Below are 27,246 nucleotides of genomic sequence, written 5' to 3'. Positions count from 1 at the left end.
TGTTTTAGCAATCATTTTGTGATCTGCAAGTTTTGCATTGCATTGCATGCATCCATCCATCCATATTTCTTCATTCTCTTTATTGGAGCATTAGTAAGAAGAAGAAGAATGCCTTTATTGTCATTGTACAATGAAATTAAGATCTTCTATTCATGGAAGGCTACTGCCAGGCACCACTGTCTTGCTCAAGAACACTTTGACATAGGCACCAGGAATGAGGGTTGAACCTGCAAATTGGGAGACAACCACTCCGTCACCGTTTAAAAAAAAGAAAAATTGGAGACTGTTTTTTCCTGCAATTTTGAACCACAAACATTGAATATTGATGAGAATGTTTGAGAGAAAAAGTGACATGAATACAAGTGACAGATAATCATGTTCATGTTTTATGGAGGTATCCTGAAAGAACACATCTCTTGAGAAGACGCCCTGCCCTGCCCTGCCCTGCCCTGCCCTGCCCTCCTTCCGTGTCCTCGCCTGCCCTCCTTCCATGTCTTGTGCGTTGTCCTCACTGACCTTAGCTTGTCTGTTGCTAAGTTGAGCTAAACTAGCCCTCCCTCCCTCCCTTTGCCAATAGAGACAGAGTGTCCCCCCATCCCATCCCATCCCATCCTATCCCCTCACAGCTGTGTGGCCTAAATGCTGGAAATAACCAGCAGCCCTGCGGATCAGAAGTCATGACTGTCCAACAGTGGCAAATGTTGGTGCTGTGCCAGTGTCAACGAGAAGAGAAAACAAACAGAGTAGCCAAAGGATCAGCTTTCTTCTGCAGGCAGTCACTGTGATATCCAGACACTTAAGACAAACAGCCGTGCAAGTGCTGTCACAATCCAATATTATTACAATAGAGAATCAGATTCAATTCATCAACTCAAAAGGACAAGAGAAATCTGCAAATTACTTTTGAGAGCCTGAATTCAAACGTTTTGCACAATTTGGAAAAATCCGAAACTACTATTATAACTCACCTAGCCGTGAATCGCAAATTTGGGTGATGTCGACATATTGAGAATATCCTGCGTCACATCCGACAGCCATGGTGGAGAGTTGAACTTGGCTGCCAAGTTTCTAGGTTCTAACTGCAAGGAGAGGTCCCAGGTAGGCAACCACACCTAGCCGGCCAGCCAGCCCTTATTTGGCGAGGGCCTCAGTCCAGGGCCAGTTGGCAGTGGTGGTAGAATAGAGGAGGTTGCTCTCCTTTTTTTAAAAAACAAAACACCAATCATGTTCTTTTTACTCTTTATTGTGTTTGTGTGTGTGTAATATATATGTATATATTTATATTTATAAAACTACAAAAGTAAGACTTTCAAATTCATAGTCAGCAGTCACTTTATCTCATATATATATATATATTTGTTTCTCTTACAGAGAGAGAAGAGACGGATAAGAGTGTTTTGTGTTCCATTGAATAGAACAAGGCACAACTCGAAGGTCTGTGGAGAAAAAAAAAAATAATAATAATAATCCAGCCTTTGGAGGAACTCGGCCTTGACTTGGGTCAGTCTATCCAGGGAAGTAATGCTGTGTCCCATGCTTGCACAGCGCTGGCTGAAGAACCTCAATAAGAAAAACGGATCCGTCAAGTCCCAGGAGCACATTTGTCGTTCATAACTTTTGGCAATGAGGCATCCATGACAAGCTTTGGAATCTTGATATCTGAAGGTTGCAGATGGGTTCTTGTTTTGTTTGTTTGCTGCATAAACAGTTCAATTGGAAAACAGTGAACAGAAAAGTATAAAAGACATAAAAGGAAGAAAAAAGACCCATGTATACAATTAAAAGAGAAAAAAATAAAATAAAATTCCACCCTAATTCCACACTCAGATACAATCCTATCTGGAGCAGAGTACATTCCGATTACGCAATCTGTACACGATATTTACAATCCAAAGGTTCACTTCAAATTAAAATAAATATATTTACACAGAGCAGAAAAAAAAGAATAAATAACTTCATTGACAGAGAAAACACCATAAAGGATCTTAAAAAAAAAAAAAAAAAAGGAAACCTGATGAAAACAAGAAGTGGTGCAGATGGTTTTGAAAGTCCGCTACTTAAACACCTTTCGCTTTTGGCTAACACAGTAAGATGGCCACATAGTGTTCCCAGCAGGCAGGCAGTCAGGCAGTCAGGCAGGCAGGCACCACGAACACAATTGGTGTCGCCATCTCCCTTGACTTCTTTTCATACTCTATGCTTGGGTGGGCAGCCAAAAATCACAAATGTATGATAGCGCCACTCATCAATGCATTTTGTAGCAGTACAAAGGCAAATTCAGAATTTGTGTTGCGCATCTTCAGGCGTTCCTTCGAAAAAAAATTCAAACAAGATCGGACAAAACATGGCAGCTTGCTTTCAGACAAATACTTTCTTGAGGGCTGAGCAGACAAGAAGACAAATGGATGGATGTATTGTGGACATCATGTTTTGGAAAGTGGACTGCTTGTCTCTCTCTGTCAGGTGAGAAATGAAACAACCAAGTTCATCTTGGTAGCTGCCTATTTGCACAAATGTTCTGAATTGCTTAATACGATGGATCCCCCCATGTGCTTGGAAAATTGCAAGTTTTGTCACATCATACGTGAAAACGTTGTGACTGCATTGGCTGTAGTAAGACTGGCCAATTTTTTGGTCAGTGATAAAACGACATCAACGCTAAGCATATAGTACAAAAAAACAGATGTATGAACACAGATTATGGGATTGACTGAACTGAGTTGCTTTTTTTTTTTGCTACATCCATATTTTGGTACACAGGAAAATACCGTATTTTCTCACATAGTGGTGAACTCAAAGTGTCAATTTCTTTGATTCTGCTTTTCCTCTTCCTGGACTGCTTGCATCATACTTTTAGATCGATTGGACTAACAATCGTGTAACGTCATCATTTGTCACTTTCAAATAATGACACGAGTAGACAAAGAGGAACCAACCTGTTGAACGGATAATAATTTGCAGAGAGGAATTTGGCAAGAGCGGAGACCACCATTTAAGGAAATACGGTACAAAATGTGTGCACAATTGGGCTTCATATGTGACGCAGGCAATAATGTCATTAATACAAAGGTGTTTTTTTGCCGCCTGGATTGTGCAACAATCACTTTGATGACTGGACAGATGATTGTGTGTATGTTTGTAAAGTGTTTGGGGTAAACCTGAAAATGCTGCTGCACAATATCATGACGTGAGTCAAACCCTGAGATTTTTGTAAATATGGGCTTCTATTCTCAACACAAGCGTTTGTGCAAATGTGTGTAATACTGTACGCCGCGCTGTCATTTGTCAACTTACTGAATCGGTTGCACACACCAAAAACGAAAGAAGGCATATCTAGAAATACACTCGTGTGTTCATACAATTTGAAGGAAATGATCATGTCTTGGCAAAATGTGATAGCTGATTTGTTTACAGTTCTTGTGCATAACTCTCTTTTGGTTGCCTGACATAAGATTCGACAACGCTTTGTAAATGTAAACAAAACAATCTCTACTCTGTAGCGGATCAGAATTTTTTTTTTTTTTTTTTCAAAAAGCCAGTATAAAATAGCATTCCACACCGTTTTTGTAAAACCAGACCTGAACTAAGATCATCATGACATGACCTCTCAGAAAAATGTTATCAGGCTTTTTCCTTGTGAGACAAAGATGCATATTAAACATAAAAGCCACCCTCTTAAAAGAAAATGAAATTATTATTATTATTTGATCATGAGGACATCCCTCAATAAGTGAACAATACATTTAATAAATAAAACAATAAGTAACAATTCAGAGGAAACAGGGGGGGGGGGGGAAACCGATGAATTGAAGAAGTGGTCATTTTTTGGAAGGCACTCATCTGCTCAAAGACACACACATTTAGTGTGCATGTGTGTCTGTGTGAGTCACAATTCCTGTACCAGTGAGGCTCCTCCTTGGACTGGACTGGACTGGGGGGAAAAAATGGCTATGGCTTAGCTCAATGTTACCGATTAACCTTGTTATTAGGGAATTAGTTCCTCTGAGGTCCTCACCATTATCGAGATGTAAACTCATTTGTGTCTTTTGCTTCCCATTAGTTTCATTTCTGTGTTTGGAAAGGTGAGGGCAGTCCATGCACAGTGTTGAAGTAGTAGTAGTAGGAACAGTTGTCAGAACGTGACAGCTGAAAATTACAATTTGTAAAAAAAAACACAAAAACCCAGATCTGTCTAAAATCATCATTTCAGTCTCTTGTCTGGATTGCAGTGTCTGTGTGTAAAAGGCAGGAGGGAGGGAGGGGGGGGGGGCACCTGCTTGTCATGAACCAACCAACACTTCCATGATGTGATCAAGTTCTGTCAGATCGATTTTGAAAGGCTGATTGGCCGAAACCTGCGGAGCGGGGCCGCTGTACGGAGACGCCAGCGATCTGAGGAGGTCGTCCGCCGTCACCACCGGCGGTATTTTGGCCAGGCTGGCGCCGACGCTGACCGCCCCCGCCGTCACGCAGGGATCAAAATCGTACATGGACGTGTCTATGTCGGCGAAGAGGACGTCGTCCAGCGCCAGGTCGCTGAGGAACCCGGACGACGTCGAGGGGGGCGAAGGAGAGGCGTAAATGTCACCCGGGGTGTCCATGGCTCGAACGTCGGCACAGGCGAGCGAGACGCAAGCCGCTTGGGCTTTGGAGACCGACGTCGGGAAGTCTTTTGCTGGGCTGGTGGCTGCTGCTGCTGCCGCTAAGTGGGAAGGCTGGGCCGGGGAGGTAGTTACTGTCATTGAATTGGATGCTGCCGTCCTAGTTATGGCCGTAGGAGGACATAAATCCATGGCACCCGCGGCAACGGACGAGGCGGGAGGCGGCGACGGAGAGACGGCGGCCGACGTCTGACTTTGTAACGGGGGAGGCGAGAGAGGAGGGGTGGGCGGAGACGACGCGCAAAAGGAGGAATCGCCGCCGTCGTCTTCCAGCAAAGACGCCGGAGTGAGGCAGAGATCCAACGGAGGCGGGCAGGCGGGAGGCACCGACGGGTGTGGCGAAGGCGGAGGAATGATGGCAGCGGGCATGAACAGAGCAGAAGGCGGGGGGGAGACCCCGAAAGAGGGCGGGGCCTCACGGTAGCTCTCGTCCATGGGGTCGTCGGGCGGCGGCGACGGCGGCAGGAGCAAGGGTCGCGAGGAGCCTTCCTGTTTGAGTTCGTCCTGGATGCGCCGCAGCATGTTGTTGATGAGGACGCGGCGCTCCAGGCTGGGCTCTCTCAGCGGCCGCTGGCTGTACAGCTTCATGAGTGAGATGTTGAAGATGGTCTGCCTCTGAAGGGTGTACGACACCTTGGACAGGCCCTCGTGGCCGAGGCCGCATCCACCTCTTCCTCCCGCCGGCAGCGGTGGCGACGATGCCTCCAGCGTTTTGCCTTCCAGCACCTCTTCATCCTCATCCAGTTTTCGCTTGGCACCTTTACTGAACATAAATCTGGAAGGCAAAGAGGTAAAGAACAGATCATGGAAAAGGGTCTTCATTGTTATGCAAATATCAGGAACGGTCCAATGCAAACTTCATTTTTGAGCTTTTGAAACGGGAAAAATATGAAAAATCATTGCAAGCTGGAAACAATGTCTAAATTCAATTAACATTTTGCAATCTAAGAACATCCATGTTCCTGTGGAAAATTTCTAAATCGGTGGGAAAAGTTTTGTTTTTTGGGAGGTGGGGGGGGGGGCGGCCAATCTGGAACGGATGAAAGGAATTTCAATTCATTTCCATGGTAAAAGTTGATTTGCTTTTCAAACAAATCAAACTCACATATCCAGACCCCACTGTAGAGTTTTTTTATGAAGCTGCTTTGAGCCAGCGGCTTTATTAAAGCATCAAATTTAATAATGAAGCACGCATTTCAACCAAACAACGGGAGCCTTTTTGCGACGGACTGGGGGGGGCCAACACATAAACACACACACGTTACGTAATAGCAGTGTTCCTTGCTGATCATGGCCAAGATCATAGGCCACATTTCAAGCCAAACCCCTTCCTCCCTCCCTCCCTCCCTCCCTTCCTTCCACTATGCGAGTACAGCCACTCAGTGTCCAAGACATAGCGACCACGCGCACATTACTGCAGCCCTCGTGAAATGCGCTATAAAGTTGTCGATTTATTTGTGCAACTATTCGAGCGCTTTGAAATACGTTTTCAATCCGATCGGACCAGAGCAGGAAAAAAAAAAAAAACGAGTGAAAGAGCGAGCATCGCTGCAGTATGTTTGATTCTAATCCAGGCTGACAGGCTCATAGAGCCAGTCGCTATACATACACACACACACACACACACACACACACACACAGGAAGTGTGAGCTGCAGGCCCAGTCACCATGACTGGTTGGTTGCCATGACAAACAGAGTCAGCTGGGAATTCACCCAAAGAGATGACAAAGAACGAAATGGTGGTGGGGGTTGCTTCGGGGGGTATGAAGGAGGAGAGAGAGGGGAGGGAAGGAGGGAGGGAGGGAGGGAGGAGGAAAAGAAGGTGGAGTCGGGTACGAGTGTAACGTCGGGTAAACAACATGACAAAATAGTCATGCACCATGCAATGCACTTTTAGACAACAAACTATAGGTATAAAAAAAAAAAGATTGGGTTTGGGATGGCCCTGATGTGAACTCTTATGACGAACGCCATCATGCAAGATGCAAATGGTGCGTACAAGACCTGGATTGGGAAAGCATTTCCAAAATGATTCAGTCGGATTGTATTTTGCTTTTGCAACACCTAGTCAAAGCCGCCTTCATGCATGACCTGGAAAAGGATTGCGCAAGTGTACCACATAGCAATGAGTGACTTTTTCAGCATCTACTAGGGCTGCTCAATAAATCCAATTTGACCATCTCAAAATTCACATCATGGAGGACAAACGCTTATTTCTGACGTGACTTTGAAAGTTGAAGCAGCTGCGTATGTGTGCCGCTCTGACTCATGTCAGGGTGTTTGGACTCTTCTGCACACAGGGCTGCTGACATACCAGAGGTGCCCCACCCCTTACATTCCACTTCAGTGTCCTCCTCTTCCCTTTCCGTCCGTCCGTCCGTCCGCCCCGCCTCTCCTCTGCTTTTCATTCTTTTTCATCCCATGACTCCTTCACCATCTCACTTTTTCCCCACATTGAGATGTTTTCTTCCTTTTTTTTCCTATTCCTTCTTAACAGCAAATCACTTGATGGGGACATGAGTTAGAAGCATTCTTCTAGCAGGGATGCCATCTGACAAACGTGGAATAACGTGTCATCTAGTTGTCGACAACTTGGTCCCCTTTAGTTTGAATTTTCTATTTCTATGTTGATTTAGTGTAACAAACACATGGGGCAAACTGGCATGTTTTTTTTCAACTAAAGAGCCATAACTCGCGCTTTCATCATTGGCGTGGTCCTCAGCCTTAACCCTTGAACCCTCAAAAAGCCTTTTGTCCTTCTGAGGCTAAGTCGTGGCTGTCTCTGCTCACAAAATGACGGCACACAAGTCGAAATCACACCGATCCATCCGTGTGTAGCGGCCATGTGTTTCCGAAAAAACGTCTGTTAGCGAGCCATCCCCAAATTTGCCCCACTGTGACTGAAATGACCTCATTGACATAATAGCATCCCCATTAAAAAGAAATTCTCTGGCCCTGTTAGGTCGTCCGGGCTCTGGGGCAAGATGGGCCATTTCGTACGACGTCCCGCCAACTGAGCATCTTAACCTTAAACTGCTAACAATACAAAGCGAAGCCAACAAAGGGTAAATAAAAGTCACGCAAGAGTGGCAGTGAGTGCGTTTGAATTTGTTGCGCAGTAGAGCGCTGCAAGGGGATGGACTCTGCAGTGATATTATGATCCTGAAACCGGATACCCTGGTTTCCATGCCTGTGCTACACATCCACCCCTCCCCCTCGCCTTTACTGGGCTATTTCAGGTTCTGGATGCACAAAGTAAAGATAGACTACGACACACACACACACACACACACACACACTAGTGCACGTCGATGAATGTCCCGCAACACGTGTGCTACACATTGACTCAGGCAGGACTTTGCTCAAAGTGCCCTGCTTTGCACTCAACACATCAAGTATGTGCACGTGTGACTTTTGTTTCCGTGTCCCGTCATGCTATCTATCGTTCACATGACAGAGGTCAGCTGCGTAGCAGACAGCCAATTCACCACACAATGACGACAAAACGCTACACTTCCTTCACGTGGAGACAGTGATGAAGTTACTAAAGAATTCGGATGAAGACGATGGATGCGATGGGCCGCCGGCCGGGTATAGCGAGCCACTCGCCCAAAGTGAGCCAGCCCAACGCACACGTACTGTACATTAACATTTTTGCAAAATGACAGTCATTCGCAATAATTGCATCCACAAAGAAATACACATGATGTGTAGTAAGCAAAAAAGAGAGAGGCCTAGATTTAGGTCAGCATGCTGTGGAGCACTCCTCTCTTCCTTGCACAGCTCCACACTTGCAGCAAGAGCCCCAGGAACCACTGAACCTCTCAATCTGTCTGGTCTATTTTGCTAGTATTTTTGTAATATTTCCTCCACCATATGACTGCAGTATAGAGATTTATCCTTCAGCGTACCTGCGGTATACACCTGTTTCATTCTAGCAGTATTCTCACCTTTTAACTATCCCGCCATGATTACCGTTATATACTGGTTGACAGCTGCAGTATACTGTACCACGATCTATCTTTCTATTGCAACCACTGTTTAAATTCATCTGCACTGGCATCAATGTGCAATTTGTGCGGGTTTATATATTGGACTTACTTCCGCTGTTGTAGGATTGGCAACAAGTTTGAATTCATCTGTACCTTATCCCAAATGATGGAAGAACGCTTCATTATTATGAGTGATGGACAAATGAATGAATGACATGAGTTCTAATGCAAGTAGCAATTGTACCACGCACCTCTCTTACTCCAATTATTTGTCATCAGACACATACACCTCCCAAACTGACCTCCAGACTGACCTAACACACGACCCTTGAGAATCAGCCAGTCAGTGAAGAGGGAGCTCCAGTCATTTCTTGCAGGCAGGCTGCCGTGTTGTGGTGCATGTTACAAAACACGCCCCCCCCCCCCCCCCCTCTCTCCCTCCTCCTCCAGAGACTGAGACAGTTCCACTGAATGGGGTTTAAAAAAAAAAAAAACTACAGCTACGGAAGCTTTACGGGTCAACAATGCTCCAATCAACTTTCAAAAGGTTGTGATCGTTCATATGTCGCTGGAGCCAAAACACAAAGGGTAAGGAAAGTGGAAAAGTTCAAACACTTCTCGGCTATTAAGTGCAAAGCGGCTGAGGTTGCTTCTGCTGAAGGACGATTGCTGGGTGGAAAAGGGGGGAAAAAAAAAAAAAGTCTTGTCTGAACAAATGAAAGAATAACTTTCTCTCCTCCATCAACTCGAACGAACACCGACCGCTGCATTGACGAGTCCAAAAATTGGGTAGTGTATCTAATAGGGCTGTGCAGCAGCTTTGCCTCGGCATGAATTTGGAGTGCAATGAAGTCTCTTACCAGATTCGGCTCCGTCGGAGTTTGGAAGAGAAACATGGGGGGGGGATTTAAACAGTCCGCTCGACAAGAGGAAAAACAAGGTGTCCTCGCTGCTGGAGACTCTGTCACACAATGGCGCTGATAGGAGAGGGAGAGAGAGAGAGAGAGAGACAGAGAGAGAGACAGAGAGAAAGTGCCTCGCTGGTAGGAACGCTGCTGCCTTCGCGGACTGTCGGACAAACTTGCAAAAAGAGTCTGCACGAACTGATTCGTGACGTTTGACGCCAAAGTGGAAAGAAGTGGGCAAAAAAAAACCTATGAGCCCAGTCTAGGACATATGAAGTGAACAGTTAGCGATAAATACACTCTGATCAACCGCACAAGACGCACAGAGGAAAAAAGCTCAGCCATAAATAGGCACAAACCTTCTTCATTGGTTATTATATGGATCATAATGCGGGCATGATGTTTGATTTAACATTTTCAAGAAAATTGTGAAGCTATCACTCAGGTCATGATGTTTATTCGCCATAATTGCTTTGATTTGATTTTGAAACTGTGGTTTCTTGCAAAGCATTCTGCAACAAGGGAGATCCACGCACTGTACTTTGCTCAACAACCTGATACAAGAGGACTAAACAGCAAAGTAGCAGCAGCAGCAGCAGAAGAAGAAGAAGCAGAAGCAGCAGCAGCAGCAGCAGAAGAAGCAGCAGCAGCAGAAGAAGCAGCAGCAGCAGCAGAAGAAGCAGCAGCAGCAGAAGAAGCAGCAGAAGCAGAAGAAGCAGCAGAAGCAGCAGCTGCCCTGACATGTGACGCCATTACATTCCCCCCCCCCCCCCTCCACTGTGATTTAAACTAGCTATTACTATGAATCTGGTTTTGATGTTATTGATCCCGCTAATGTGATGCCAATAAATAACATCCCATATTAGCAGATGAGCGGTAAACTTACAGATAGGCATTGTGCAGACTGTGCAGACAAGACAGCGGTGGGGGGGGGGGCATTAGCGTGCACAAGACAGGGCAACTCAAAGTGTTTGTGCACTTACTACTTACTACCTACCCCCCAGTGCACACTCAACCTTGTGCTGCTGCTCCACACACACACACAGAAACAATGCTGTTTTCCATATTTGTCCAGACAGGGTGTCTACTCTCAGGACAGACTTTGACCAAAACTCTTGCCACAAGGATTTGTTTTTTTTTTATTGAGCTGGATATTTGGAACACAGTCGTCTCTGTTCAGTGCCATCTGAATGATAATTACTCCTGTGGTCTCCAGATATCACTAATTAAACACACAAAGGTGACATTTTACAAACTACGCAGCACATACGGATGAAAATAAAGGTGGATGAAGTTACACAACAAAGTCACATTTGTAGTCCTACAACATCCAAGTTCCTGCAATGGCACGCAGCCCAGTGCCACAAATATTTGTAAGTTGCATAGCAACAACTCATGTTATCACTGCGATATGACTATTTCAAAAAAATGTTTTCCTTCCTTTTACGTCTCAACGATGAAATAATTACTCACAGTCCAGCCAGTGTGAAAGCTGGGCGCCAATGTTATTATTCATTTGTATGAATGGCAGCAGGTTCATTTATCATTAAAAAGTAATGATGTGAAAATCAGCAAGTAGGTGGGAAACGCTTCATAACTGTCAGGGTACGTATTTCTAGTTCTATGATTTCAAATGGAGTACATTTGCTTTCCTAGCCAAACAAATCAGAGGTCAAGCACATTGTGCAATGGTTTCATCATAGAGCTTTGAAATATTTGTTATTAATCGCCGATTAGAAAGCGTAAAAATCCAAGCAAGCTACTCTGCTCAGACAACGCTTCTAACGTCACTATATCCAATAACCGAGCCGTAAAATCAGATTTTAGTTTTTAGTTTTCATCCCTCTAGACTTGACGCCAAGTCGTGAATGCCAAGCAGCGAGGAGGAATGGTTCTAAATAAAGATTTCAGGTCAAAAACAGGAAATGGCTCAGTGAGCAGAGAGGGCAGGGCCAACTGGAGAGCTGTACCCACAACATCTCTCCCTCCCTCCCTCCCTCCCTCCCTCCCTCTAGCTTGATTTCTCTCGCTCTTCTTTCATCTCCCTCTTGGTGACAAATCCGGTTGCTCCTCTTTCTTGGTTTCTCTTTTTTCTCGCTTCAAAGGTATCTGGACAACGGCCATTTTGATATATTTTCCTCTATGCACCGCCACAATTAATTTGAAATAAAACTATCAAGATTTGATTGATGTGCCATAAAGGTTTCATAAATTGGACCATTTTGGGAGGCCTTTTATACCTGCATCTACTTTTTTTTCCAATATGTGATTGATATAACTGTAAATGTAACCATTTTTTTAATTGATTGAAATCACCAAATTTCTCTCTACTTTCAGATGATGCCATTGACTCCCATCCATCCATTTTCTACTGCTTATCATAATCGGGAGCCAGCTACCTGAACTGATTTTCACTGCAGTCGGAAATCTCTAATGCGAGAAGGAGGGCTGAACCATTGTGGGTGTGGTCACAATTGCGGCTAATCAAAGCAGATCGTGTCTTTAAATGTGGCACGCCAGTCACGCACTACAGTCTTGACATTTTGGAAGAAGCACATCTGTGCCAGTCAGTGAGACGATATAAAACAGGGCTCCCATTTACGATTTACAATTTCACATGAGATCAAATCAAATCAAATATATGTGTGCTGCAAGATTTTGGCAGTGTATGTGAAGAGGACCAGATAATCATATGCTATAAAACAGGGCGTGTCGCATCTCAACATTTAGGGAGAGGCTGGGGGTGGAAAAGAGGAGGAGGAGGAGGGGCTGGGAGTCTGGCTGGCTTGAACAAGGAGAGTTTTGGGGGGTCTACACCCATCTGCTTTTATTCCCACTCTATCACAGCAGATGAAGATGTTCATTGTAAAATAAAATGGACCTTTGTGATGATGATGCGTGCTGCAAAATGTCGGAGCTGAATGATAGTAATCATCGAAACACTGGCACACCAAAGTGGAAAGCGCCCGTGACACTTTCACCCTACACGGCCAAATACACAACATTTCCTGGAGCCTTGTAAAATACCTTGACTTCAAAAAAAGAGGATGTTGACGCCATCGAACCTTCCACATGATAGTTTCCTGCAAATGCTGCAATATGAACTCACACACATTTTCTCCTTGATTGATTGAGCATCCTAGCAAAATCCCAAACAATAATAAACAATAAGCTTCTCGTGTTTTGAACTCATTTCATTGTTGAATCATCAGCCAGTATTGTAATAGTGCTTATCGTAAATTCCAAGTGTTGTTATGTCAATCACCTCCAAAAGAAAAAGCCCAGATTAAATAAGCATCATGAAATAAATTCTACGTACTTGTTTTGACGCCTTTGCAAACAAAGCTTGCGATTTGCCCCGGGCGAACTGCAGTTGACTTTAAAGGCAAACTTTATGTAACATTTGGCATTGATGTCAAAGCTGAATGTATAAATGCACTTCCTGTTTTATAGTGTACATGGGGTCTTATACGGCTGATTTGTTTCGCTACATTCCCGACACACTTTACATTGAAACTTGGTGAACACACTTGAATTTTTTGGAGACATTTTTTTCAGCATGCCTTCTGCAACATGAATTTGATACCGGAAGTGAGCGAGCGAGCGAGAAAGAGAGAAAGGAGGAGGTGGAGTTGCTTGAGGCGATGTAACGCCTCCATGGTCAGGTGACTTACAGGAAATCATTTGTTTTGCTCTCTCACACTACAAGTGACAGCTAAGTGCTTTTATTAGTGCTTGCAATGGCAGTACAAGTCAAATGCTTGAAGTCCATGTGCACCCGCTTGACCGTTTCCTTCAATACATTTGGGTAGTCAACGTCCAAAAGTGTCGCGCGGGAGACACTGGAGCCGAAAAACAGGAAGGTCATTAATCTTGTGCCGACTCATGTCAGGAACAAGGAAGCAGCAGCCAGCCGCACAAGTTCACGGGCCTGCAGCGACACTTCTTTCTCCAACTTTTCCCACCCCCTGGCGCCTTCTTTTTTTTCCAAACCACAAGAAGGATGCTGAACTATTCTTCTCCAGGCATTACTTCTGAATCATGAATTGTGTTTTGCGAGTGTGTGTGTGTGTGAGTGAGAAGAATTATTTACAATTTGTATTTGCAAATGATGTGTTTACTTTAGTTGATTGCTGCTTGGCCTCTGATTTATTCAAATTTGAAATAGAAATATAGTTATTTATCATGTAAAACCTTTGCTTTAAGTGGTATATTAGCATAATCAACATTAACAGCTGCTCCAGCCACCTATATGAGGATTTATTTTGAATAAGCTTCCTTTATTGTAATCACATTTCAGTTGAATGTATTGGCCCATCAAGCTCAAGGCGGCAAATGAGTTGCCCGCTCTGAGATCGATTACATTTCCTCAATCTGAATCATTTGTTAATAGTCTTAGTAACTCAATGAGAAAACACTGATCGTCACCTATGATTTGTTATCTTGATTTGATAATCAGCTATTTCTGTGGTGACCCGATCATTCAGTTAAATAGGTGGTCATCTATTACGTCTTACCTCCTACGCCAAAGCAGACTGCCTGAGTCAGCTCCTCAGCTCTATCACGACTCGTGGAGCTAGCGCAAGGCCTGCCCTAGCTACCCCTCAGCATCACACCATCGCTTTTTTTTTTGTTTTTGTGAGCGCTATCACTCCCTGGCTCACATTATAAACATCGATGCATGAAGTCTGGCTCTCTTTTTTTCCTTATTTTAGTCAGCCGACCTCTTTTCTCTGTCTCTTCCTGCTGGCTGCCTTCAGGGTAGCAGAAGGGAAGTGAATGGCTTCAGCCCTCCCAGCTGGTCCCATCACCCAGCAACCCAGAGCAAAACAAAAGAGCACACACACAAGCAGCCAATGTGCACACACAGACACAACCTCACCGGCAGACGAGTGTGTGCGTGTCCTTCTGTAGATGAATGCACACACACACACATCGAGCACTCCCGCCCACCTTTGACCCCTCAAACTCACGTCCATAAACAGCAAATCGGCCGGCCAGCCTGTGGACTCCTACCCATGGTCCCCGTCCGTCTCCCCTCCTCAGCACCCTTTCCAGACACCCACTCCTTTGTCCGCAATCTGCTCCCAAAATATTTTTTTGGGGGGGGGGGACAGATGAACATGTGTTGGTCCAAATTAGATATAAGCAGAGGCACACACTTTTAAGTTCTTGTTGGTGATTAGCGAGTGTTCTCGGGGGACAGCATTAGACATCGTTTAACGTCTAATGATGGGTGCCATTGACCTGCTTTATGGAGAATCTAAATTCCTGCCTTTCCATGGCTTGCCATGAAATGCCTTCACGATATTCATTCATCCTGCTTTTTCAATCAACGATACATTGTCGGAGAACGAACTTTGTTACACAAACATCAAGCAGAAAGAAGACATTTTTAGGACAGCACAGCAAAGTTTTTTTAGTTTAAAATAGCAAAGCAATTAGTTTGTTTCAAAGCAAGGTCATTTCAGTTAACTATGGTTTGATTTTAGGTGGCTTGACAGGTGAGAATAGGACAAGATGAGATAAAAAAGTCTCACCTATACTTCCAAGTGTTTGCCTTGAGTCATGCTAATATTTTTTTGTACTACTTGAGGCCTGAAAACAAAACAAAGAAATTCAACAAATGGCCCATCTAAGTTACATTTAGAATTGTCTAAATGACTAGAGGGGGAAAGAACAACTCGGATTACTAAATATTCACTTTGACTTGCTCCTTGCATTGATCAAAAGCCAAAACAAACCTGCAAGAAAAACTAGCCTTTTTTTCTGAGCCCAAAACCACACAAACAAACAAACAAACAAACACAGCAGTGACATTTTCTCTCAATATCACATTGGAGGAGGGGGGTACATAGTTATTTTCTTTTCAAAACTAGATAAATGGTGTTTCTTTTCTCACTTCATACTTATGAAACACATCCAACAATATTTAACTTGTTGATGCTTCAAAGACAAGTAACAAAAACACGTCAATAGCAGCAACATGAAAGAAAAGGGAAGGAGAAGTGCTGGCAGTGTAAATAATGAAAAGAAGGTCAGTGCCGATTATGAACACTTCCAAAGGCGTTGACGGGCCACTGGAAAGAGTCACACCAGTGCAATGGTGGGGGATTCATCCTGGATAGACAGTCTTTAGAAATAAATGATGGCTGGGTGGACAGGTGATGATGAGATGATGCAGAAGCCCATGTGTATTCTCTTTAGTCTTACAATCCAATGTCCTATTAGTGAAAAATTGATTCTTGGAAAGAAGTTTGAACATTTATTCCATATCATAGACAAGTTGGCCAAAATTGGCATTATAGTGGTGGAGGGAAAGTATAAAAGCATACTAGTCGCCTACATGGACCTTAAGATGGATATTACGGATATCAAATATGGTGTTCAGCGGTTCTGGCTTTTCTACCGACGGCACGTAAACGCAGCAGGAGCCAAGTACTATTTGCTGCGTGAGGCGTGCAGGCGCGTCGCGTCGCGTCGCGTCGCGTGGTGACTCACGGCTGAGTCACACTGTCGTGTCGTGTCGTGTCGTGTCGTGTCCACGCCTACACGGTGGTGCTGGCCAATAACGCACAAGCGGCAGGCGGCACGGCAGTGAGCTGTCACGCCGCACAGTCAGCCGGCTGGCCGCCCATGAATGTCTGTGTGCGCTGCAGTTCATCTCTTCAAGAAGGCCGAAATGACTCCATACACATTTTATTCAATCATGTCTCCACGTTCAGGAAGTGGCAAATAATCAATCATGCTTTCTACTGATCGCCACTTTTCAGTTGAACTATTATATTGTCTTCAGGTATTTGCATCATGATCCACCTGCTCTCATTCATGTCTCCAACAGCGGCTATTAAACCAGAAGGTTGAGGGTGAATCATCTTCAGCTTCCGCCGATTATGCGGCACGATTACCACAAGAGGGCGCTAAAGCGCTATTTTATATTTAAAGGTCTTTTGGCGCCGTCTTGTGGCATCTAAGGGAATTTCAGGTAAGCAATTTGTAGAAAAATAAAAAACTGATCTCATCGATTAGAAGTCTACTTATTGATCATAAACATGTGTGGGCATAATTAGGGATTTTCTGTAAAAAAATAGAAACCCTGACTAGAATCCATAGGATGTTGGCCCTGATCAATGACTTTATAAAATACTAGAAGTTCACCATGGACAGCTCCTTTTTATCTGACCAAGATAACATTTCCAAATATCTGCGCTCATCTATTTATATAAGTGGAGAACGTGAGTCAACATTTTGTTTGTTAACCAATTAGTATCCCCAGATATCAAATGGTTCGCTCCACCTTGCTTAAAGCTGCAGCAAATCCCTTGAGTAACTCACTTTGGGCTCTGACTCACGGCAAAGATGAACTACAGGGACCGCTACACTTCATCCTCCTACCGGAAGATTTTCGGGGATTCTTCCAGGTTCTCCGCCTCTTCTTCTTCCTCCCGTATGAGCAGCTCCATGCCTCGGGGCTCACCGGGGCTCCGGTCCATGGCCGTGTCCCGAAACAGCATGGGCACGTACAGACGGCCGGGCCAAGCCCCGGCCTCCTTCTCTCTCGTGGCCACGGACTCCCTCGACCTGACCCAGACTTCAGTGGTCAACAACGAACTCAAAGTCATCCGAACCAACGAGAAAGAGCAGCTGCAGGTATGTCAACAATGTCATCATAATTTCCCCGGAGACTTGAAGGCAAAGAAAAGAGCAGCTGCTTTGAGACATTTGTCTTTTTGCACAGGGTCTGAACGATCGCTTCGCCATGTTCATCGATAAAGTCAGACACCTGGAGCAGCAGAATAAAGTACTGGAGGCCGAGCTGGTGACGCTGCGGCAGAGGCAGAGCGAACCGTCGCGGCTCGCTCATCTCTACCAGCAGGAGATGAGGGACTTGCGGTCCCAGTTGGAGGACCTGAATAGGGACAAGAACCGCATCCTGATCGAGAGGAATAACATGGAAGATGAGCTGCAGGTACAAAAGGATCCATGACTGTTACATTAAAGTGAGAAGGATGATTGATGCCTTGCTGTAATATATATCAGTCAGAAAACAACTGAAACAATCTTTTAATGAAAGAATTAGAAATATTTATTTGGCCTCTTTATTTTATTAATGACTGGTTTGGTTTGTCCAAAAATTTCAGAAACTTAACGTCAAGTATGAGGAGGAGTTGACCGTGCGTGAAGAGGCCGAACAAACTTTACGGTCCTTCCGGAAGGATGTGGATGACGCCGCGTCCGTTCGTCTGGATCTGGAGCGCCGAGTGGAATCGCTGATGGATGAAATCTCTTTTCTGAACAAAGTCCACGATGAGGAAATCCAGGAGCTGAGCAGCCTGATGGAAGCGCAGCAAGTCTCCGTGGAATTGGAAATGGCCAAACCCGACCTCACCTCAGCTCTGAAAGAGATCCGCAACCAATACGAGTCCATTGCCTCCAAAAACCTGCAGTCGGCAGAGGAGTGGTACAAAGGGAAGTTCGCCGGCCTTAGCGAACAGGCCACCAGGAGCAACGAGGCCATGCGAGCCAGCAGGGAGGAGATGAACGAGTTCAGGAGGCAGCTGCAGGCCAAGACTTTGGAGATTGAGACACTGAGGGGGGCCAACGAGTCTCTAGAAAGACAAGTCTCAGAGATGGAGGATGCTCACAATGCTGAAGTCACGGCGTTGCAGGTATACAGCGATGGGCCATTAATAGTGTCACACAAAATCACTTGAACGTGCAACAGCTCGGCGGTGAAGGTTACGAGCGTCTCCGACAAATAGGATTGAGAAGTTCAATCGTCAATTATGTCACAGCATGAGTTCCATTAGCTAAGAGCATCCTTCAAGGTGGCCTCGACTTTTCAATGTCACAGACAAGTTGAGCAGAAACTAGAAGAGACGATAACCTAGGATGTCAAATGACTTGAAAATACCTTGGATGGTATCTAAAATTTGGAGATGAGCTATAATGAGAATGCTCAATTTGGCACTTCATGTCTACTGTTATTAATTTTACCAATGAAAATCACTGGCCACTTGGACATCTGTTTCATTCCAAATGTTTAGAAATTAATTTGAGATTAATAGTGACTTTACAATGTTCCATCCAGCTGCAATAACCTTCCAGAGCAACTGGAAAACCACAAATGAGTTTGTCATGTTGCTCTGGAAGGTGAATGCAGCTGGACGGGCTTTAGTGCGGAAGTCATTTGGGCTTAGATAGAGAAAGTTCTTAGTGAACTGATCCTGTGTATTTAGATTAACGCAGACTGCTGCTAAATTGGATACAGGAAGGGCCATCTGTTTTCACTGGCTATTTTGAGAAGCTAAGTAAGCTTCAAAAGGTTATGCTGGTCTTTTAAAAGACAAAAGTAAGCTTTCAACTGTGTGACCTTTCACATCGTGCTTGACCTCTTCAAAACAGGACACTATTGGACAATTGGATAGTGAGCTGAGGAACCTCAAGGGGGAGATGGCCCAGCACCTGAGAGAATATCAGGACTTGCTTAATGTCAAAATGGCCTTGGACATCGAGATAGCTGCGTACAGGTGGGTAGAAAATGGATTGTCGCCATTATCATGAATAATAACGACTCAAACAAATGTCAACCAAAAAACAACTACTTGAATCTATGTGTCCTTTCATCCTACAAGGAAGCTGCTGGAAGGAGAAGAGACTCACTTTAACTCAGGGATGTCGTTCGGAGGCGCCGGTTACGGCTACCGGCCCCGAAGCCCAGCCGGCTCTTCCGGAAGCGGCCAGCGAGACAAAGACGGAGCCAAGAAGGAAAGCCTCAAGGAGGAGGAAAAAGACCAAGCCGACATCAACTCCAACAACTGAAGTGGTGGGCGCAGCCGATGAGTGAGATAAATAGCGCATCCTGCATTTCCTAAATTCTCGTCTAAGCCCAGAAATGATTTCTTGATTTCCGTTGTGCACAAGTCTGAAACATGTTGGGACATTTTTGGACTCTAAATAGATCTCAAATGGAAGCTTGTATCAAAATGTAAACAAAGTAATGTTAATATAGTATTAGGCGTTGGGCAACTCATGTGCTAGAATTCGAGACATAAGCTTAAATACTTTCTGGCTGAATGTGAACTTACTAGACTGTGTGTGTTTGCGTCTATGGCTGTAGCTTGATGTTAAGAAATATTTGCTAGAAGTGGTTGTGAAAATGACGCCTACTAAAAATGCTCTACATATCTAGACGACTGCATTTCAGCTATCTTTAGAACTCACCGATTGAAAGAATAAAAGCAGTGACTAAGTGCAGTCGGTTCCCTCATGCAAGGCACAAATGTATCAGTACCGCAGAAACAGCTTTTATTCAGAGCAATTGCAGTAAGACAGCAAACATTTTGGTAAACCTGATAAGACTTCTACCACAGAGGTCAATTTCAACTTGATCATGGTCTTTGATCCTTAAGATGTACCCCCCCCCAAAAAAAAGAATCATTTAGAGTTAGATTTGAGGGGGGGGGCGCAACTACAAAGATTTCAATTCTAAGGCCAGTGTAAATCTACTGTATGCTTATAAATCTTTGGCAGTTGTTCTCCTTGAGTGACATTTGCATTTTCATGATAATCCCAGCTATAAAAAACAGCAGAGAAAATGTTGCATCATCTGGGAAAAGTAAACAAAAATAGAAAGTAGCTCAAGCCATCATTAGGCAAAGTATACAAAAATAAAAACCACCATTTGACACAGATAGTCTTGAAGAAAAATCCCATCATTTTGCAGTTTCCAAGAGGTGTGCAACACTAGGAAGCCGAGCCACTCTCGCCTTTCAAGCCAGACAGGACAGGACCAAGCCAAAGTGGAGCACCAGAAAACCATCCTAAAGACACACACACACAAAAAGAATTGCTTTTTAAAGGCTGATGACAGCAATTTAACAAATGCCTTTTGCCAAGTGGAGATTAGAATCAAAGCAGCACCCTCAGAGATGGACCACAGAGTAACATTATCATGTGTTTATTTTGGTATTCTTGGCCATGCAACAAGTCAAACGGTGCCAATGTGTCACGCAAATGAGCTTTAGAACAAAAATAGTGCTGCTTACCTGCACAGCCTCAGCTCCTACAAAATTCTGGATATCTTTTAGCGACTGATAGTGATCCAGGAGTTGATCTCCACAAACCACATCTACCTACACACAAACATTCAAAAACAATTTGTCACCAAAATGACACGGTCGGACTGGGTGTCAAAATCTTTCATGGTTATCTTCCAAGGTTTCAGCTCACTGTCAAATCCTTCTGCCATCATTGTATAAACAAGGCTCAGTGTCCATGTGACAGTAAAGTGGATTCTGCCCTGACCTCGTCTGAAGCAACAACCCAGATCAAGGTGACTCTGCAGACCCATTAAGCTGGTTAGCCAGCTCGGCCGACTCACCTGGCAAGTTGGGCCGAGTTCCATCTTCTTCCTAATGAACAGCTCCACGTGGCGAATGGTGGCGTCACCTGACACACGCACATACGGCCTCTCTAGTGGCTGGACAGCGAAGTACAACAGACTGCAAATCAACATGTTTCAAGGCGGTTCCCTTTCCAAATTAGGTAAGGGAGTCACAACACGCCAATTCTACCTATCACCTAAGCAAAACGTCATCAAACTAATCAGTACGGTTCGTAACCTTGAATGCCGAGGACACTATTTGTTTTATTTCTGCAAATTTCTGTGTGAATTGTATTTCAACGCTGACTGAAAAAGCTCCCAAGCTATAAAACAATTACCTTGTAGCCGTTTATCCCCTCTTCAGCCCTGAAAGAAAAAATGACAGTGAGTCAATACATGCATGAGAACTTCAAAATTTGTTGTCATTTCAAATATGCTTTTCTGTCCGCAATTTAAAGTAAGGTTGTTACTTTTAGGCTGAAATATGAGTCCAATGTCACTTTGGCAAGTCAAGGCGACTCACCCGACAAAGTCCAGCAAGAGCGACACGTCCAGCTCGGGCGGAATGTTGATCACGCACTGAGGCACCGGGTCCTTCTTTTGCCGTTTTGATGCCAGAGGAGCTGGTGTGGAGACGGCCACTGCCACACAGAAAACAAAGACCGGACACAAGATTAGGACCGCTCTCTCACCTTTCAGTTATTTCCATTGGTGGATCAACTTTACCTGATTTGGGTGTCGCCAGCCCTCGTCTTTTGTAGAAGTTACGCATCTGGTCTCTTTCGACTGCAATATAAAAACATGCATAGCTTAGGCCAGAAATTAAAACTTAGATAATAAGGATGCTGCAAAAAAAAAAAATTGGAATCTGAAAATGGCCCCATAGTACATACTATATAAAATGCTTACACTCCTCAAGGAAAGGAATCATCTTGTACACAATATCCTGCAGTTGTCTGTCGGGCCTGCCAGAAGACACAATTTATACAAAAAGATGACTTATTCAACAGTGATATGCAAAACAAATCTCTCAGTATTGAATACACACTGAGGGAAAATATGACCATGGCAAAAATCAAATACCTAATATTGTAAAGAGGTTGCGTTTCGTGCACTATAATGGTGCATGATGGACACTTGTTGCTGTAGAAAAAATGCTTCACGATGCAACTTTTGCAAACTAAGGAAAAACACACAAAAAAAGACCTCATTAATGAATGACATGATCATAACAAAGACAATTATAATTTGTTATTTTGAATGCAGACTTTTGGATTGACTTACATGTGTGTAAGCACTCTGTGATGGTGGTGGCATCAATGAGGAAGCCGCAGCACAAGCCACATCGGATGTAAGGGTAGAACTGATTGAGGGGGACCTGGGACTGGAGATATCAAAACAAATAAAGTACATTAGCTTTTAAATGAATAACTTTGACTGCATAACAAATAGATACCTCGTCTTCGGAATCGCTGCCATATGTGTTAATACCACAGGGAGGCGTTGACATTCCCAAACTCGGAGAACCACGCTTCCTAAGAAGTAAAAAAGCCTCGTTTGCAATGTTTAAGGTAGAGTAAGTAGGACAAACGAGTCGCTGAGTGAAACGTAAGCTTTAAACTAGTGTTTACTTTGCCGGTCAACTGGCACAGTGTGCTGACGTAGCCGGCTGGCTAGCTTTAGCTTGCTAGGAGAGATTTAAGTCGGGCAAACGTGCTCAATTGCATGTGTACGTTGGCTGTTGTTGGTAAATCATCTCAAAAGCATGCAAATCGTGTGTTCCGGTCGCTTATCGTGCTGTGTTGGTGAGATAACAGGGAGTCACGGGAAGGGGAAAAAAAGTCGCGTAGTAAGTCTTCACGTGGACTTTCTGTCTTGACTTGTGTTCGCGGTCTTCTGCGAGAAGCGGCGAACGGAGTAATTGAATAAAGCTAGCTTCCGGTGTGCACTTTCACAATAAAGTGAGATGTCAGTCTTTTTTTTTTTTGATGAATGGCTATAGCAGCTGTTTGCAAATAAGCAAGCCAAATTTCTGTAACCGAATGACTCGGTGCAGCTCTGCTTACCTTTTGTGCTATATGATACGATAGTGTTTGCTCCCTGGACTCTCAGACTGCGCAAGATGAAATATAACTTGGTGTAAACCACCAATGGTTGAATTGACCATAAATACACCACCACACATTCTAAATAATTCATTCATTCATTCATTCAGCCTCCAAACGAGGGTCGAGGGCGTGCTGGAGCCGATCCCAGCAGTCTTCGGGCAACATTTTATATTTTTTATTGGACTTTTATGCCTGACAAGTTCAAGATACAAATATTTGCACAAATGTGTGATGTGCCCACGTGACTTCATTGTGACTGACATTAGGAGAAGCACATCAGACTACCGCAGTCTTCATAGTAGATACCATAACATTAAGAAAAACGCCAGTGCTTCTCTGAAAGTTTGGAGAAAATGTCTGCTCTACAATATTTTTGCTCCATCATTATAAACAGTTATTAAACATTGCGCACTCACATTCAAATAAGTCCTTCCGCCTTACGATTTGTCATATAAAAATGTTCTTGTAGTTTTTGAAACAGCCTTGCGCATCATATCTGCGGTCCCTCCCGGACCTCCAGGAGACCCTGTGGCTGCTCGGCAGCTTGTGAAGGCCCAGGCTGGAGGCGGCATATTGGCTTGTTGCACATGGGGCAGACGCTACGGATCTCTAACCATTTCAATAGACACCTGAGAAAAAAAAAAAAAAAACAGATGACAATTCAAGTCTTAAAGGATATTGCTATCAAATGAAGAATTTTACAAATTTTATTCATTCAACATTTTTGAAACCTTCACATTTCTTTTCTTTTCCAAATATTTGTATAGATTTACGAGTCATTTGCTTGTTCAAACATGCAAAAACGTCACACCCTAATGTGCTCATATTTGCCTCCAGCACAACCTGACAAAATGGCCAAGCCTTTGTCTGCTGGAGAACTTGAAGGCAAAAATACACCAGTCATTTTCATAAACTATTTTTTTGGCGTGTTCTTGGTACATTGTGCTTTCAGGACCCCTTTGAAGATGGATTTGTAAGTATGCTTGGTGTCCAATACTAATGCTTAGCAATTACAGAACTTACTTCTTATGAAAAGCATGTGAACATGGACACACTCCAAGCTCATCCCGGCTGCGAAACTCTTCTAAACACACCGCACATGTTTGCTGCAAGAGGAAAAAATGACAACAATCAACAACCAAAGAACAGGAATTGATTGCATCTGGCTGCTTAGCTCAATATGAGCAACATGGGCTGATTAGCAATTGCATGCAAAATCATTTTGGGGGGGGGAAATACTAACATAACTAGCATGTAGCAAAAAGTCTCATGAAAATATGCATCTTTTCTTTTCTCACAAGAAAGAAACCGCAGAGATTCAGCATTGCCCGCTGCCACAGGATGACAACAACAAGGCTCGGAACAACCATCCCGCTTGTCTCCAGTTCTACTTTTAGTCATTTCTATAATAACAAGTCTTGGAAAAAAGTGTTGGAAGCCTGACAAGCATCACTGAATGGATGGCCTTTTGACTGTACTATGAAGGTGAGGGTGGGGGGGGGGGGGCACCTTTTTCAAGGCCACGCTGCCAAGTTTTGCTGTAAATCTGACCGAGCGGATTTAAGCTGGCACCCTTTCACCTCATCCTGAACTTACCCCAAGAAGGCTCAGTTTCTTCTCTGCTCCTTTTAGAACAACCTGCAAGCAATGTCAAAAGGAATACTTTTAGACTCGAAGAATATTGCAGTCTGCTTTAGGGCGACGGTTGGAATGAGTTACCTCATTGTAGCCGTAGTGTTCTCTGGCACTATGTCGCCTGAGTCTGTGAAACACAATGATATTTTGAAGGCAATTATGCAGCCAGCCATCCATAGTGGTGAAAATGACATTGAATGCACTCTGTGGATTATTCTCGTCTAATCGTGCCTCATGAATCTGCAGCGATAGTCCTTCAACAAGTCTTGGAATTCCCACAATGGGCAATTCATGTCAGAGCTTGTCTATCCGCATGTAGCACCTTTCAGAAACGATTGGTCAGAACACATGTTAGAACTGAATGTTTGGTGTTAGATATTTTGGAGGTTGGCGCGGAAGAAAAACTTTTCATCTTCTGGTACCGATGGCCCGGGTGGAAAAGATTATATAATGAAAAGGGGTTTTCAAAATATTTGCTCGGGAGAAACATGTTTGTTAAGCTCCAAATCTTGGAAAATCACTCAGATTAAATCAGACTCCAATTCCTTCAGGATTGATTCATTTTGTCATTTGTTAAACAACAGCTTCTTGTGGTAAATTGTCTGTGAAAGGCTCCAAGCGCATGACCCTGAACAAAATAAGCTGTGTTGATGCTGGATTGTAAATCAGTTCTAGCTCATAAAAATGTGACTCATTTGCGAGTTGAACGATCCAAGAAGTCTATTGAGTTCAGTTTTTATGCTGATTAAAAATCTAATTAGCTGTCCACCACAGTTTACAAATTTTCCCTGATTAGCACGATAGAGAAAATGTGCCATCCGTTTTGTCATGGGCACTCAAAAAGGAGGTAAAAACAGCTGCCAGACAAAAAGGCAGTTTTGTATTTTGTATGACCAGTGCACGTTCTTTGTGAATGCAGACTATCACGTACCTGACCAGGTAGCAGCAGAAAATGAGACTGAGCATTAGGATAAAAAGCCCGATGCCCAGAATGATGATGTAGACATTGAGCGGCAGATGGAAGACCTCTTCAGACGTCATCTTACAGGAGGGGTCAGAGTTCTGCAATGCAAGGTCACACCGGCACCCTGAAAAGATGGGCCGAAGTAGAACGAGTAGTTCAATACAAATATTCAAGACAAGAAAGATCAAATAACGACATATTTATTTCTGGGTTTGTTTGTGAAATATGAATGAAGGGGTGGCCATTTTGCCACTTGCTGCCCAGATCTGCATTGGCAATCAAAACAAAGCACCGAGCAAAATTGAAAAGTAGAAATTAAAACTCACCGTTACACCACTGAAAAGGTTGCATCAAATTTGATCGATTGTACAGATGTCAAAAGTCTGTAAATTCTCTGGAGAGGTTGACCACTGTAAAGCCCAAAGGATGGATGGCCTTCACAACTTGATTCCTTCCACTTCTTAGGGTCGCAGTCATTTAGGTAAGCCCAAATTTGGGATGTGCGGCGATGTGTTGAATTCTTCTCGTCTGGAGGCAGGCAACCAGTTTCTCAAGTGGCCATCATGGGAGTAACAAGCTGCTCGTTTGTACTCCAATTACTCTGTCGGGGATGATTCACGCAGAAATGTGGGAGCAACATCCTCCTGAATTCCCATGGGATGCAAATAGAATTGTTCCAACGTCTTTGTCCTGCGTCACATTACCAAAGTCTTGAAGGGTGCAGGCATGTGGAATAAAACAATGTGAATATCGATATTTCAAGAAAAAGAATCTCTTTCCATATGTCTCGGCTTAGCAGTACCTGCGTTGTGCTTCGTCTCCCACTCAAAACATTGTCACGAGGTTCTCGCCCTCGTTTTCCTGTCTCCTCTCCTGTTTTAGTTATCTACGTGGCTTTCTTCCTTCCTTCCTCTCTGCCTGTGACAACCTGCCGTGGCCAATTATGGAGATACAAAGGGAAAAGGACATGGATGGCAGCAACAAACAGTCAGCCCGGCCAGCCAGTCAGCCAGCCAGCCAGCCAAGCAAGCAACCTCGGTGATCTTATGGAAAGCAGCTCTTCATCTCTTCACCTGCATTCCTGCTGTGAAGGTGGCTGGATGACATGAGGAAATTCTGTCAAGTCAGGCTTCCGTTCTTGGTTTTTCTGTCGCACTTGTGTTGATTCTCGTCGTCCTCGTCTCCTTTCTACTTCACGTCTATGGTGCGCTGCTCTCAGTTTGTAAACAGATCCAGGCTCATGTGATTCGCTCACTGCATCACAGCTCTGCTTTCAGTGCCCCCTCCTCTCTCTCTCTCTCTCTCTCTCTCTCTCTCTCTCTCTCTCTCTCTCTCTCTCCTCCCCCCCCCGCCTGCCTGCCACCCCTTTTGGGCTTTTCCTTCCACCTCCCCCACTTCCTTCTCCATTTTTTTCAGTGGGGGTGTACTTTAAAAATATGCAAATTTATACAACCGAATAAAACAATATAAAGCTAAATGCTAGAAAAAAAACAAGAATAAAGTGAAGAAAATTTGTCCTTGACAAATGCTCCATTTTAAAGATATATGACATATGGTCTCATTATGAAACAAATTGGAGAAAGAAAATGTCAAG

The 27,246-nt window shown here is 44.0% G+C and overlaps 4 protein-coding genes across 8 annotated transcripts; 1 reads left to right on the top strand and 3 right to left on the bottom strand.

Moving 5' to 3' along the window:
• Positions 1–1,222: 1,222 nt before the first annotated feature.
• On the bottom strand, positions 1,223–9,703 carry sertad2b (SERTA domain containing 2b). Its single transcript, XM_085922799.1, has 2 exons — positions 9,515–9,703; positions 1,223–5,436 (listed from the first exon to the last, which is right to left on the bottom strand). Exon 2 carries the CDS (start codon positions 5,430–5,432, stop codon positions 4,281–4,283), a length of 1,152 nt encoding a protein of 383 aa, XP_085778925.1. The 5' UTR covers positions 5,433–5,436; positions 9,515–9,703; the 3' UTR covers positions 1,223–4,280.
• A 7,215-nt stretch (positions 9,704–16,918) lies between these two features.
• On the top strand, positions 16,919–19,381 carry LOC147049807 (alpha-internexin-like). Its single transcript, XM_085922569.1, has 5 exons — positions 16,919–17,209; positions 17,298–17,528; positions 17,701–18,228; positions 18,965–19,089; positions 19,195–19,381. Exons 1-5 carry the CDS (start codon positions 16,919–16,921, stop codon positions 19,379–19,381), a joined length of 1,362 nt encoding a protein of 453 aa, XP_085778695.1.
• Positions 19,382–19,851: 470 nt separating this feature from the next.
• pcgf6 (polycomb group ring finger 6) lies at positions 19,852–22,846 on the bottom strand. Of its 3 annotated transcripts, none has more exons than XM_085922738.1 (11): positions 22,577–22,842; positions 22,402–22,480; positions 22,230–22,329; positions 22,029–22,125; positions 21,839–21,910; positions 21,672–21,754; positions 21,469–21,586; positions 21,284–21,311; positions 20,943–21,041; positions 20,608–20,694; positions 19,852–20,382 (listed from the first exon to the last, which is right to left on the bottom strand). In XM_085922738.1, exons 2-11 carry the CDS (start codon positions 22,453–22,455, stop codon positions 20,332–20,334), a joined length of 789 nt encoding a protein of 262 aa, XP_085778864.1. In that variant the 5' UTR covers positions 22,456–22,480; positions 22,577–22,842; the 3' UTR covers positions 19,852–20,331. The 3 variants fall into 3 exon arrangements, 2 of the variants coding, with proteins under 2 accessions (XP_085778864.1, XP_085778865.1); XM_085922739.1 differs by having other exon boundaries at positions 19,855–20,382; positions 21,672–21,731; positions 21,855–21,910; positions 22,577–22,838; XR_015067459.1 differs by having other exon boundaries at positions 20,322–20,382; positions 20,943–21,010; positions 22,577–22,846.
• Positions 22,847–23,027: 181 nt separating this feature from the next.
• On the bottom strand, positions 23,028–26,937 carry LOC147049805 (RING finger protein 122-like). Of its 3 annotated transcripts, none has more exons than XM_085922740.1 (7): positions 26,455–26,937; positions 25,979–26,362; positions 25,620–25,776; positions 24,773–24,815; positions 24,650–24,691; positions 24,077–24,159; positions 23,028–23,682 (listed from the first exon to the last, which is right to left on the bottom strand). In XM_085922740.1, exons 2-7 carry the CDS (start codon positions 26,001–26,003, stop codon positions 23,544–23,546), a joined length of 489 nt encoding a protein of 162 aa, XP_085778866.1. In that variant the 5' UTR covers positions 26,004–26,362; positions 26,455–26,937; the 3' UTR covers positions 23,028–23,543. The 3 variants fall into 3 exon arrangements, with proteins under 3 accessions (XP_085778866.1, XP_085778869.1, XP_085778867.1); XM_085922743.1 differs by having other exon boundaries at positions 25,979–26,342; XM_085922741.1 differs by having other exon boundaries at positions 25,979–26,580; positions 26,726–26,937.
• Positions 26,938–27,246: the final 309 nt, after the last annotated feature.

The sequence above is a fragment of the Syngnathus leptorhynchus genome, chromosome 10 (genome assembly GCF_054491065.1).
Source record: "Syngnathus leptorhynchus isolate UIUO chromosome 10, UIUO_Slep, whole genome shotgun sequence".
In the NCBI taxonomy this organism is placed as follows: domain Eukaryota; kingdom Metazoa; phylum Chordata; class Actinopteri; order Syngnathiformes; family Syngnathidae; genus Syngnathus; species Syngnathus leptorhynchus.
Note: the sequence above shows the minus strand (reverse complement) of the source record. Positions and strands in the feature narration are given on the sequence as shown.

Excerpts from the sequence above, each read along its gene's own strand:
- LOC147049807 (XM_085922569.1), top strand. The coding sequence starts at position 16,919 with ATGAACTACAGGGACCGCTACACTTCATCCTCCTACCGGAAGATTTTC. Across the intron at positions 17,210-17,297 it reads ACGAGAAAGAGCAGCTGCAG|GGTCTGAACGATCGCTTCGC; the intron begins GTATGTCAACAA and ends CTTTTTGCACAG. Across the intron at positions 17,529-17,700 it reads ACATGGAAGATGAGCTGCAG|AAACTTAACGTCAAGTATGA; the intron begins GTACAAAAGGAT and ends CAAAAATTTCAG.
- pcgf6 (XM_085922738.1), bottom strand. The coding sequence starts at position 22,455 with ATGTCAACGCCTCCCTGTGGTATTAACACATATGGCAGCGATTCCGAA. Across the intron at positions 21,587-21,671 it reads GCTGGCGACACCCAAATCAG|TGGCCGTCTCCACACCAGCT; the intron begins GTAAAGTTGATC and ends TCTGTGTGGCAG. Across the intron at positions 20,383-20,607 it reads TAGGAGCTGAGGCTGTGCAG|GATGGTTTTCTGGTGCTCCA; the intron begins GTAAGCAGCACT and ends GTGTGTCTTTAG.
- sertad2b (XM_085922799.1), bottom strand. The coding sequence starts at position 5,432 with ATGTTCAGTAAAGGTGCCAAGCGAAAACTGGATGAGGATGAAGAGGTG.
- LOC147049805 (XM_085922740.1), bottom strand. The coding sequence starts at position 26,003 with ATGCAACCTTTTCAGTGGTGTAACG. Across the intron at positions 24,816-25,619 it reads TTCTGCTGCTACCTGGTCAG|ACTCAGGCGACATAGTGCCA; the intron begins GTACGTGATAGT and ends TGTGTTTCACAG. Across the intron at positions 24,692-24,772 it reads AACACTACGGCTACAATGAG|GTTGTTCTAAAAGGAGCAGA; the intron begins GTAACTCATTCC and ends CATTGCTTGCAG.